The 14,414-nt window shown below is 34.7% G+C and overlaps 1 protein-coding gene across 1 annotated transcript in view; it reads right to left on the bottom strand.

The window, feature by feature from the left end:
- Positions 1-14,414, bottom strand: part of csmd3a (CUB and Sushi multiple domains 3a) — a 685,206-nt gene that overhangs the window by 35,148 nt on the left and 635,644 nt on the right. The window contains exon 62 of the mRNA XM_056474744.1: positions 14,050-14,123. Within this exon, the coding sequence (XP_056330719.1) occupies positions 14,050-14,123 (74 nt within the window). The remainder of the gene's footprint in view (positions 1-14,049; positions 14,124-14,414) is intronic.

Raw genomic sequence — 14,414 nt, 5'->3', positions numbered from 1 at the left:
TATTACATCATATCATTAGGAAAGAATAGCAATCTGTTAAAGTTTTAAAGTAAAAAAAACTGTAGCCTACTGTCATTTATTAGACAAAAAACAAGCTGGCCAGCACATTCAACTGTCCTCAGTCATAAGTTGGCCATTTAAAAAAAAAAATAATTAAAATGTAATAATAATAATAATAATAATAATAATAATAATAATAATGAATTCTTCTGGATTTTTCTAGTTTCTTTGGTAAAAAAAGTACATTTGAAAATTCCTGGATATCAACAACAGCCAAAATATATTCAAAATAATTTAATATTGTCAGCTTCTGGTGCTTCACACCTTTTTATTGCTCATTTTTATTTCAGAAATAAGGTTCAAGATTTAGAATAAAGTTACCTGTAAAATGTTTTCTCTGTTTAAAAACAATAGAGTAGTGAAAGAAGATTTCTCCTACATCAGAATATAGTCCCACTGAAGCAACAGCCGTCAGAGGATTCCGTTTGGTCTTAAAGCCTTAAAGCTTAAAGCCTCTTGGTCTTAGGTCTTAAATGAGCTCATGTATGGGACAAATTCTGGACCTTTGTCAGTGAGGGTGGGTCTTTCAAACCCCCCTGGATAAAGGCCCTGAAAAGTTAGAACGTTTTTATGCTTATAGTAAACACATTTTTAATAGAATTGTGGCTGTAAAAGTGCACCTACAGGTGTTTCAGGTGCAGGGCAGACTTTCTCCAGGTCATAATTTAATTTATTTAAATGAATTTTGTCTAATAAATTCTGAAAACCTTCTGAAGTGGTTTGAGCCATCGGATATCTGATCAGAATAAAATAAATGAAGTGACCAAACAGCCTCATAAACACAGACGTGACGGGAATATATATTGAATATAAATTTATTATATTAATTATATAATAAATATATTATATAATATTAAATTACATAAAGTAATTAAAAGGACAAATGCTGGACGTTTTGGCCATGGTGGGTGGTTAGTAAGTAACATGCTATTAGGTTATGTGACCGCTAGATGGCGATCTTGGATAAGAAGCTTTCTGTTTTAATGTCCCGCATCTGTCTTTAACTATATTCTTCTGTCTCCATATTCTACCGCATCCCAGAATATTAAACAGCACCAAAAAAGTAAAAATATATATTCAATATATTTAATATGTTTTTGTCCACAGCCGACCGCAACTCGCCGTGACGGAAATTCCCGAGTCTGTGTGCTCCAATGAGGTGGGCTCTCTTCAGCGCTCACCATGACAACGAGACTCACAGCAGTGACGTCGCATTGTAAACATTTGCATCTGCATTCATATAAAAGCTCGTCAGCTCTCTCTCAGTGTTGTCAGTTCGCTCGGTGTTGCTGTTTGTACTTGACCAAGGTGAGTTCAATACCTGACGGTACGAGTGGAGCCACGCCAATCTCACGAAGTCCGCTTCGTGAAGCTTCACTCGGGCCCGTCTGTGCTGTAGTTCCTTGCGGTTTGCGTACATAAACGCAATATCGCGAAGAATATTACGTGTTTGTTGCTCGAAATGTGCCGCCGAGCAACATTCCAGTGAATGCTGGCACGGACTGGCGCCCGGTTAGCTCGTGCACTCCCTGGGGCGAGGCGGCTTGTGAACCCTAGGCAGGGATCAATACAAGCCGTGAGGACCCTCAGGGAAACACGGGAGGCCGGTAGTGGGACCCCGCTGCGAGGGTTATGGTGGGTGGGAGCAGCGAGGCCCACTCATCGTCTATTTTAAACTATAGTTTCAAACTTTAGTTTACTATAGTTTAAAATAGAAACCATGGTAACTGTAATGTTTTAAATGTATGTCTGGCTGTTGTAATGTTTTGCTTTGTTTTTCAGCAGAGCTGTTGAGCAAATAAGGACTATTGAAGACAACCGTTGAAGACAACCGCGGGTTATATTCACGAGCGCGCGCATTATAATGTTTCCGTGTTGTTTTCTGAAAGTTTATCTTGTTTAGATAAGTTTGCAGGTCAAACAAAATAAACTATACTCTTTCTAAACACCTGTCTCGTATTTTATTTGTCCTCTACAGCAATACACTGTCATACAAGTCTGTTGAATGCATTTGTATGCAACATGGTTTGACAATAAAGTAGTCTAACAAATAAATAGTTGTTATAATTGTACCTTCATTAGTCAACATTCGGTGTAGGTAATAAAAAGCTAATCAAAGATGTCCTAAGACATAATGGTAATGTTACATAACTATTTTTATTCTGTATGGGTAAAACCAGCAGAATATACTATATATTTAACATGTCATGAACTTACTGTTATTCAAACATTTGCTTAATAAATGTCCTAAGACAAGAATGGGTATTGTTTTGGTTTTATGTCAAACTACTGTAGGTTTTAGGTTGACTACAGCAGGTATCTATATCATACTATTGGTAGAGTTATTTCAATAACCCAAATCAAGTAAAATGTCTCTTACTCAAGTACTTTTAGCATGCAAAAGTCAAATTTAATTATATAAAATACATTTTCCAACAACACAATTTTGTCTTGTGAAAATGACCAGTGGGTGGTGAGGAAAAAAAGTTAATGACAAGTTATATATAAAAGAAGTTGAACAAGTAGTCATAATATTTAGCCATAATGCATTTTTCTATACATTTCCATTAGACTTTTTTTCTAAATCTGTAATTGGTAAATTGCTCCCAGGTCAATCTTGACTTTGTCTATTAAAGGTGAGGTGTGTCTGAAGGGAGATTGTCCTATGTTCACATTTCTACTTTTGTTTTGGGTTTTTCTTTGTCCTTTGTAGTGCTCTTTTCCTTTTTGTATCACAATGACATGATCTGGCAACAAATTACAGTACAAACACCAAAGAAATAAATAAATTAGCCACAGTTTACGTCAGAACATCGCTTCAGAGTACACTGTTATACTGACAACATGACTAGGTCCACACAGAATCTACGTGCGCAGAATTCCACAGATTCTTAGCCCATCATTGATTCTGGTTATTTACTTGTGTAAATGTGTGTAAATCTATATTTATTCAGTTTTTCAATTATTTACAATAATATTATTGACTAATATGAAAATATTCATATGAATTATTTACAATACAGTTTGTACAGAAATAATTTCTGTCTTTTAGTAGATATATTATATGAGAGACTTGCTTTGTTTACCAAATAAAGAGGATCCAATTGGATTTGCATTGTAAACATTAAATAAAAGGTATAACTTTTTATTTAATATAATAAGGTTTTACTTATGATACTCCCAAAATAATTCAGCATAAATCCGCAGATTTTTAACACAATTCTGTGCAGAAATAGCAAAAAATGTCCACAGATTCGGTCTGGCCCTAAACATGACGGACTGTCTTATCTGTACACAATAACACAGGGACTTGTCATTCTGATGGCACCGACATGTTCATTGAGAGATGAACTAAGGATTTTAAGCAAGAGACTGGCTTTTGCAGGTAATCCATGCTGTTTTGCTATTTGTATGTGCTGTTTTGAGAAATGCACTTACTGTTTTGTAAATTTTAAATCTGAGAAATGTACCAAAGCGACTGAGAAAAACTGGAATACAACACAAGTTAATGCAAAGACGAAAAGTCTGCAAAGACAAAAGTGTGTATTTTTATTTGCACATATTCTTTTACAAAAAATAATAGTGTATACATAATTGGATTTTACATTTTTTGGCTTGATAATTAATACTTTATAGTCTACTCATTTTGATTTAACCATGATAGTACAATAAAGAAGAGAGTCATGTATTGTAAAACAGATATTTCTAAAAATCCATAGTGGAATAGAACATCACAACCATGGGTTCTGCAGGTCTCAGTCACTATTTCAAATGTATGACTTTAAGTCTTTTTTTTATAAAACCATTGTGAATTAAATTTCAGTCTTATACAGGACTCCACGATGAGGATGTTTTAATTTTATTAATTTAATTTAATTCAATTTTAATAACATACAGTTTAATATTAACCTCACCTCAACGAGCCTGGTGGACACCATGTTTTCAGCACAAGTCTATTGGTTTAATTTTGGAGATCATCCTCAATGTTCAGTTGTGGCCTGTATTTATTTTCAATGTATTTGATTACCATAAAGGAGTCAGAAAGTTTAACCTGGTGCTGTTGTTAATCTAACGTACTGATCTATTACGCGATCCTATGAAAAAAATTAAAGGCCGAGGTCTTTTTATTTGCATGTTGTTGCTTTTTATGTAACTATAATATATATATATATATATATATATATATGAGCAATATCACACGAGTAGTTGTGCGATGTGGCTTTACATCGGCACTGGTGGGAGGCTGGATTTAACCAATAAGCGAGGTAATCAATAAGCGAGGGCCCCCAATATATACCTAGAAGTATAAATGACATCTATAAATGATATCTATAACATCGTTTTCTACCATATTTAGTAAAGTCATGAGCCTAATAAATAAAAGAAGTTCATAATTATTAAGTCTGCACAAATTTGTCCCTATCCACCAATAATGGAGTAGTTCAGCAGTGAAAACGATAAAGATTTAGTTTTAAAAACGAAACAATTTAATTATTAGTTTTAGTTGTTTTTAAATGAATGAGTTATATGAGAAAAAGTCAACAAAACAAACAAACAAACAATTGTATAAATAAATAAATATATAAATACACAGGTAGTATATTAGGACTTTTGGGCCCCATGGCTGGAATTGCTTAGGGCCCCCAAATCACTAAATCCGCTCCTGCCCACCAGTGACGATATACAGCCACATAGCAGTGCTACGAGTGTGATATTGAGTTTATACAACAGTTCAACGGCATAATCATATATATAAAAAAGAGAATCCGACACGGAGAATCTCAAAAACCCTTTTGTAAGAGGAACTACTTTCTTCCACCGTTCATTCACATCTGCAGCTGACGGTCAGAACAGCAGAAACCATTGCCAGTTCACAAACGTCACTTTAGAGCTAGTGTTTGAATGATTCTCTAGCGCAATGTCTAAAGTGATGACAAAACAGGTGATTTTGCTGACATTTTAAGATTATAAGGCTGAACGGCATGAAATGCCATCAGTCTACAGAGATTTGCCAGTATTTTTCTGTTGCAATCAGGATATCACAATAATTAACCCTGAAAATACCGAAGCAAAGCAAACACTAACAGTTTCTGTGGTATAAATAGAGCACTACAAAATCCAAAAGAGAGAGATCGACTTAGAATGTCCCTTACCTGATTTATATTTATTTGTTCAGCTGTAGTTGGAAATTTACGTTGAGAAAATGCTGTTTTTTTACGTTGAGAAAATGCGTCTCTGTCGCCATCTTGTGGCGGAACATCAACCATCACTTCCTTTGGTCTGCTCAGACAGGCTGATGGCGGCCGATACACTGAATCCAGCGCTCCGAAATTATAAATATTTAAAAATAGACACTATACTTATAAATAAACTTCATAGTTGCAATATAAACAACTACATTCTCGAGTAAAAAAGTGAGTATGTTGCCCAGCAGCAGCAATATTTGTCAAACTGTAGAGCCTCTGCTTGTCACTGTGGGCGGAGTAATACACAAAGGTGAAGGGTGAAGAGGCTGTAGGAGTGCTGTTATTTGCAGAATATTGCACGGCTATCAGCCAATCAGATTCAAGAACCAGACAGAACTGTTGTATAAATATATATGCACACATAACCGCACACACACATACCCACACAGTGAATCTCCATGGATGCAATGCATTTTGTACTGTTGAGTCTGTATTTTCAGGCTGAAGATTATAAATATTACATATGTATTCATAAATAAATCTCCATATACATTTTCAAAATACTTCATTCGGGATGATTTATGAGACATTTTCCTCATGGGAACCAATGTCGTGAATACCAATACCACACACACACACACACACACACACACACACACACACACACACACACACACGCACACACACACACACACATTCACACACACTCAAAGACAGACGCAGAAAAACACACAAACAGAAAGAGACACACACACACAGGTAGACACACAAACAGAGAGAGACAAACACACACAAAGACAGACACACAGACAGAAAGACAAACGCACACACAGACAATCAAACACACACGCACACATCTTCACATCACAGCACATAACATTCATTAATTTCCCTTTGGCTCAGTTCCTGAATTTATCAGGGGTCACCACAGCGGAATGAACCGCCAACTATTCCAGCATATGTTTTACACAGCGGATGCTTTTCCATCTGCAACCCAGTACTGGGAAACTCCCATACACACTCATTCACACACACGCTCATGCACTACGGTTAATTTACTTTATTTAATTCACCTATAGTGCATGTCATTTCAATTCATATTTCAAGAGTTCCCACTTAGATATGCTTGGCGTATTAAGCAGGTGTGGCATGCTGTCCCGGGAGAGAACCCTGAGCTCGGAGATATTTGAGCCCAGGGCTCCCGCCCGGTCGATAAGCATATCAGGAGATCCGAGATCAGGTAGGTCTCGAGAGCTCCCCCTTTAGAAAAGGGAGGAAAAGGAGGAGATGGGGTGGAAGGGGGCATTCTTCCAAACAAAGATAGAGCAGTAGATAGAAACTGATCCATTTATAGTAAACTAGGATCACTCTGATTGGATTATTACTGATTACAGATGAGTGGCCAGACGTGCTCAATCATATCACGTGCTCCTCTCGAAATTAGTTTATGAAACTTCACTTAAAACCAAATTCCCATTTCAATTCAGAATGGCTCACACACTCCTGCTTTCTGCACCTGAGAACCTTCATTCTGACTGTTTTATTTTCACTCTCTTACTGTTTTCATTTATGTCCTGCTTTGTAAAGTGAAAACCTCAATAAGCGGGCAGAGATAATTCTCAGCATTATAGCAGAACAGCCAAACGTCTCTGAGTCCTGCTGAGATCAAACACTCACAACACCGGAACATTAGATTCCATTACAACACACACTTCTGAAGGAATCGGTGACAGCAGCTCGACGGACACAAGCGACGCTGTGTTCAGAGAAAGAGCAGCGCCTTTCATTTTGCCCTGAAAAACAGATCATTTCTCCAGAGCAAACTCACATTAGACCTGCAGACCAGTGGTGTAGTCCTAACAAAAAAAGGTGGTGTACTATTACCCACCCAACCCGTTTTATAATTTTATCTGAACGTTTCAGCGAGACATCATTCCGTTGACTACGAAAAACTCACGAAATTTTCTCACAGCGACTGTGGTCGTCAGGGGGCGGCGAAATGGCGCAAAATATAAACAAAAATGCACCAACTGCAACGAATTAAGATGAGAGTAAAAAAAAAACATTTGGTATACAGTGAAAGGGGATGCGAATACACGTAAATTAGGGTAAAGTCTAATCAGCAAAACAAGTGAGTATACCAAGGGTATACGCAATTATTGATCCTCAGAAGTCGTAATATCCAAACAGCTAGTGGAAAAAAGTAGGCATTCTGAGTATACGTGCGTATAGCCCCGACTACACCACTGCTGCAGACACTGATGCTGCACGCTTTTACACATTACTGACAATGACAGTGAATGATGGAGAGTTTTACAATCTAGGAGACAGCTCTGAGCATGCATAATGCCTATTTGTTGTGTTCAGAGAAGAAAAAGCATTTATTTGTTCTAGGAATGAAAAAAAAATGGATATAAATAAAAAAACAAGGGCGTCACGATGACGCAGTGGGTAGCATGATTGCATCACAGCAGGAAGGTCGCTGGTTCAAGCCCCAGCTGGGTCAGTTGGCATTTCTGTGTGGAGTTTGCATGTTCTCTCCGTGTTCGCATGGGTTTCCTCTGGGTGCTCCGGTTTCCCCCACAGTCCAAAGACATGCGCTATAGACCATTTCAATGTGGTAATGTCACTAGCCCATGAACATTTCCTGCTTGTTGTCAAACTATTTCATTACTGTAACAAGAGGCAATTCAAACATATCTTAACATTAAAACAGCGGTCATAACATTATTTATCAATATGTGGCTCTTTTTAGATTCTCAAAAGCTATGGACAATAAAAAAATGTAAAATAGGAAATACGTTAGGACCCTTGTTATTGTTTACATAATTCAAAATGGTCTATAGGTGAATTGGGTAAGCTAAATTGTCCGTAGTGAATGAGTGTGAATGAGAGTGTGTGGGTGTTTCCCAGTGATGGGTTGCAGCTGGAAAGGCATCTGCTGCGTAAAACATATGCTGGATAGGTTGGCGGTTCATTCCGCTGTGGCGACCCCTGATTAATAAAGGGAAAACAAAACAATCAAAATAAAATAAAATAAAATAAAATAAAATAAAATAAAATAAAATAAAATAAAATAAAATAAAATAAAATAATAAATGTATTTTTTAGAAATATAAACAGGTAATGTTTAGGAATATTTGCAGCAATACTGTAAATGTTTATTGTTGAAATAAATAAATACAAAAATAAATAAATATGAGTGTGTATGAATGTTTCCCAGTGATGGGTTGCGGCTGGAAGGGCATCTGCTGTGTAAAACATGTGCTGGATAAATTGGTGGTTCATTCCGCTGTGGCGACCCCTGATTAATAAAGAGACTAAAGCGAAAAGAAAATGAATGAATGAATGAATGAATGAATAAAAATAACTATTTACTTTGCTTAGTAATATTTGCAGCAATACTGTAAATATTAAAATAAAATAACATTACAAAATTTATTCGATTTAATAATATTGCAGCAATACTGTCAATGTTTTTAGCTAAAATAAATAAAATAAAATAAAAAATAAATAAAAATATATTTTTTTGAAATAAAAACAGGAATATTTTGTGATATTTTGAAATATTGGAATTTTTTTGGGATTATTTCAGGAATAATATTTTATTATTATTATTATTATTATTATATTTATAATAATGCTTAGGAATATTTGCAGCAATACTTAAAAGTTTTTAGTTAAAATACAATAAATTAAGTATTCTGTTTAGTAATTTTGCAGCAATAAAAATTACAAAACTAAAACAAACTAAAAGAAACACAAATATAAAAAAAGTAGAAGCAAAGTAAAGCACAAAGCAAACAAAAAAAGAGATTTCGTAACATTAGTGCTTCAAACAGTATTTGAGTGAGAAACTAAAACAAACGAAAACAAAACACACAAATAACGCAACACAAAACAAAATAAAAGTGAAGATCACAAAAAACAAAAACAAAACAAAAACAAAACAAAAACAAAACAGAAAACGTACAAAATAAAACAAATAAAAAAAATGTAATGTGTAATACAGAGTGTTTCAGCCTTAAACCCTGTTTAAACCACTATACTATAGAGATAGCAATAAAGACATTGTTATAAAAAATTGGTCTGACTGTAAAACAACAGCAGATCACTATAACAAAGCTATAGAGAAATGATATTGAGAAACAATACAATTGGGATCACTTTCAGAAGGATTTTTTTCCAACTTTGCTGTCGTACATTGCTGCACAGCTAACTTAAATCACTATATCTAACTTAGCTTAGGACTATTTTCAGGCACTGCATACTATCAGCTTCAGCCATGGTACAGCAGCAACGTTTCTTGATTATTACACCAGAATGAGAGTATATTTCTTAACCATATCGACCTTGAAAATAGCTAATTTAATTTACTGTCAGACTTAGTACATGATGTAGCTACAGAGGAGTTAAGCTTGGAAAAAGTATCAAAAATGTTTGGTTTATTGAAATGCTAATGGTCTAATCTGATTCAATAACTTATGCTAAGCTAAGGTAAATTTGCTCAATTTAATTTTTCTTTTTGAAATAGGCACCTAGAGTAAAACAGTTAAGTTTTACCTTGTTTGAATCCATTTCGGTCTGGCGGGAGCACTTTTAGCTTAGTTTAGCATAAATCATTACATTGGATTAGACCTTTAGCATCTTGCTCAAAATGAGTTTATTGGCTGTTTCATACACAATAATATAATGCAGCATCTGAAAACAGTCCCCAGCTACGTAGGTTATACTGATGCAAGTTAGCTAATTTTTAGCAAATTTGACTTGTTCCTGATTATTTCACCAGAATGAGAGTTCCCAGAATTCAATTTTCCTTTAAAATAGCAATTGTCTTTGTACACAATTTAACTACAGAAGTGTCAAGATGAATAGAAAAATAAAATATTTTTATTAATAATCTAATGGTCTAATCTGATTAAATGATTTATGCTAAGCTAAGTTAAAAGTGCTCCTGCCAGACTCAAAGATCAGCTGAATTGATTGAAAAATGGTAAAAACTCAACAGTTTATCTCTAGGGGAGTAGTAAAATGAGCCTGTTTCCAAAAAAACAAACTTTCATTTACTGTCAGTCTTATGATATCTCTACAGAAGAGTCAAGCTTGAAGTAGGAAAATTATCAAAACTCTCTGGTTCATTGAGATGCTAATGGTCTAATCTGATTCAATGATTTCTGCTAAGCTAAGCTAAATGTACCGGACCCAGAGATCGACTGAATGGATTTTAAAATGGCAAAACTCTTTAACTCTAACTCTATTTAACTAGTAAAATGGTAAGACTCAACTATTTAACTCTAGGAAGGTAACAAAATGAGCCTGTTTCCAACCCCCCCAACAAACAAACAAAAAAACTAAAACTTTCATTTACTGTCAGTCTTAGTATATGATGTAACTACAGAAAATCAAGCTTGAAATAGGAAAATTATCAAAACTCTTTGGTTAATTGAGATGCTAATGGTCTAATCTGATTGAATGATTTATGCTAAGCTAAGCTGAATGTGCCAGACCCAGAGATCGACTGAATGGATTGAAAAATGGTGAAAACTCAACCCCCCTAAAAAAAAAAAGATCTAAAATATTTTTACAGAGATGCTCATGGTGTAATCTTAGCATTTTTTATTGAGATGCTAATGGTTTAATCTGATTCAATGATTTATGCTAAGCTAAATATGCTCCCACCAGACCCGAAAATCAGCTGAATGGATTCAAAAATGGTAAAATTCTACTTAAATGAACCTGTTTAAAACAACAACAAACAAAAACATAGTATATGATGTAACCACAGAAGAGTCAAGCTTAAAATAGGAAAATTATCAAAACTCTTTGGTTTATTGACATGCTAATAGTCTAATCTGATTTAATGATTTATGCTAAGCTAAGATAAAAGTGCTCCTGCCAGACTTGAAGATTGGCAGATTGGACTCAAGTATTTAACTTTAGGGAAGTAACAAAATGAGCCTGTTAAAAAAAAAAACTAAAACTTTTATTTACTGTCAGTCTCAGTATATGATGTGACTACAGAAGAGTCAAGCTTGAAATAGGAAAATTATCAAAACTCTTTGGTTTTTTGAGATGCTAATGGTCTAATCTGATTGAATGATTTCTGCTAAGCTAAACTAAATGTGCCAGACCCAGAGATCGACTGAATGGATTGAAAAATGGCAAAAACTCAACTGTTTAACTCTAGAGGAGTAGTAAAATGCATCTGTTTCAAAAAGATCTAAAATCTTTTTATAGACATGCAAATGGTCTAATCGTGGCATATTTTTATTGAGATGCTAATGGTCTAATCTGATTTAACGATTTACGCTAAGCTAAGCTAAATGTGCTCCCGCCAGACCCAAAGATTGGCTGAATTGATTGAAAAAGGGTAAAACTCAACTATTTAACTCTAGAGGAGTAGTAAAATGAGCCTGTTTCCAAAAAACAAACAAACTTATATTTACCGCCAGTCTTAATATATGATGTGACTATATATGATGCAAAAATGGTAAGACTCAACTATTTAACTCTAGGAAGGTAACAAAATAAGCTTGTTTCCAAAAAAAAAAAAACACCAACAAACAAAAAAAAAAAAAAAAAAACTAAAACTTTAATTTACTGTCAGTCTCAGTATATGATGTAACTACAGAAGAGTCAAGCTTGAAATAGGAAAATTATCAAAACTCTTTGGTTTATTGAGATGCTAACGGTCTAATCTGATTGAATGATTTCTGCTAAGCTAAGCTAAATGTGCCAGACCCAGAGATCGACTGAATGGATTGAAAAATGGTAAAAACTAAACTGTTTAACTCTAGAGTAGTAAAATGCATCTGTTTCCAAAAAAAAAAAAAAAAAAAAAAAAAAAAATATATATATATATATATATATATATATATATATATATATATATATAAATATACATCTAAAATCTGTTTATTGATACTCTAATGGTATAATCTTGGAATCTTTTTATTGAGATGCTAATGATCTAATCTGATTCAATGACTTATGCTAAGCTAAGCTAAATGTGCCATGCCAGAACCCCAAAAAATGGCTGAATTGATTGAAAAATGGTAAAACTCAACTATTTAACTCTAGAGGAGTAGTAAAATGAGCCTGTTTCCAAAAAACAAATAAACTTTCATTTACTTTCAGTCTTAATATATGACATAACTACAGAAGAGTGAAGCTAGAAATAGGAAAACTTTCAAAACTCTTTGGTTTATTGAAATGCTAATGGTCTAATGTGATTCAATGATTTATGCAAAGCTAAGCTAAAAGTGCTCCCGCCAGACCTGAAGATTGGCTGATTGGATTAAAAAATGGCAAGACTCGACTATTTAACTCCAGGGAAGTAACAAAATGAGCCTGTTTCCCAAAAAAAAACCCAACAAACAAACAAAAAAACTAAAACTTTCATTTACTGTCAGTCTTAGTATATGATGTAACCACAGAAGAGTCAAGCTTGAAATAGTAAAATTATCAAAACTCTTTGGTTTATTGAGATGCTAATGGTCTAATCTGATTCAATGATTTATGCTAAGCTAAATGTGCTCCCACCAGACCCCAAAAAATGGCCGAATTGATTGAAAAATGGTAAAACTCAACTGTTTAACTCTAAGTGGTAAAATGAGCCTGTTTCCAAAAAACAAATAAACTTTCATTTACTGTCAGTCTTAATATTTGATATAACTACAGAAGAATCAAGCTTGAAATAGGAAAATTATCAAAACTCTTTGGTTTATTGAGATGCTAATGGTCTAATCTGATTCAATGATTTATGCTAAGCTAAGCTAAATGTGCCAGACCCAGAGATCGACTGAATGAATTGAAAAATGTTAAAAAACTCAACTGTTTAACTCTAGAGGAGTAGTAAAATGCATCTGTTTCCAAAAAAACCCTGAAGATTGGCTTATTGGATTTAAAAATGGTAAGACCCAACTATTTAACCCTAGGTAAGTAACAAAATAAGCCTGTTTCCAAAAAAACACCAACAAACAAACAAACAAAAAATGAAAACTTTTATTTACTGTCAGTCTTAGTATATGATGTAACTACAGAAGAGTCAAGCTTGAAATTGGAAAATTATCAAAACTCTTTTTTATTGATATTCTAATAGTCTAATCTTAGTATCTTTTTTATGAGATGCTAATGGTCTAATCAAATTCAATGATTTATGCGAAGCTAAGCTAAAAGTGCTCCTGCCAGAGATCGCAGAATGGATTGAAAACTGCTAAAACTCAACTGTTTAACTCTAAAGGAGTAGTAAAATTAGCCTTTCTCCAAAAAAAAAAGTGTTTCTTTCTTTAACGTAAGTATCGTTTATTGAAACATTGATACGGTTGACCACTATTAACCCTAAAAGTGGCATCAGATGCACTGTGCTGGATATCATGAGCATCTGAAGAGTAAACTCTCTCCAGACATTAAGAGTCAGTCAGTCACACATCCTGAAACTGCTCTTCAAACAGCATTTGACTGAATCAACTTGACAATAAATCAATTGCACTCATAAAAGACAGGCCGGTCCGGAAAGATGACAAAACCTCGCACTCGACTCTCTCATGTGGCATTAACGCCTTCGGATGATTCTGTCACCCGGCGAGCGAATATCCTTTTGTCTCAGCGATGATGGAAAATATGACTTTCAGCCCTTAATAGGCACATCAAAAGTCACATTGTGCCATTTGAAAGGGGCCGTTTTCGCACTTGAAGATAAAAGCAGGCTACAACTGACAGAAATGGGCCCTTTTGAACTAACTCTCATCATAATGGCTTTGATATAAGAGGCCAAGACAGTCCAAGATCCGCTGCTTCTTACCTTAAAGCCCAGACTGCTGTTCAGAGAGCCGAATTCTGGAGTGCCGGGGTTTTCACAAGTCGTTCGGGTCGGTTCTGCGGTGAAAGGAAGAATGAAACTGTCACTTTCAGATCTTCATAATTGGATTATGAAAAGCAGATGTAGCGGTTGATGTAATGGCTGTGACCTGGAGAAGACGGTCGTAATGTTCATGTAATGTTCATAGATCAAAGCTGGAGTGGATATTACAGTGTATGGATGTGACATTCAAGGTTAAAGGAACACTTCAATTTTTTGGAAATAGGCAGTTAGATAGGAAAATAGGAAACTAGAAATATAGAAATAGGAAATTAGAGTTTAATAGTTTGAATCCATTCAGCCGTTCT

This window comes from Danio aesculapii, chromosome 16, assembly GCF_903798145.1.
Source record: "Danio aesculapii chromosome 16, fDanAes4.1, whole genome shotgun sequence".
NCBI lineage: Eukaryota > Metazoa > Chordata > Actinopteri > Cypriniformes > Danionidae > Danio > Danio aesculapii.
The sequence above is the reverse complement of the archived record's forward strand: the minus strand, read 5'-3'. Positions and strand labels throughout refer to the sequence as shown.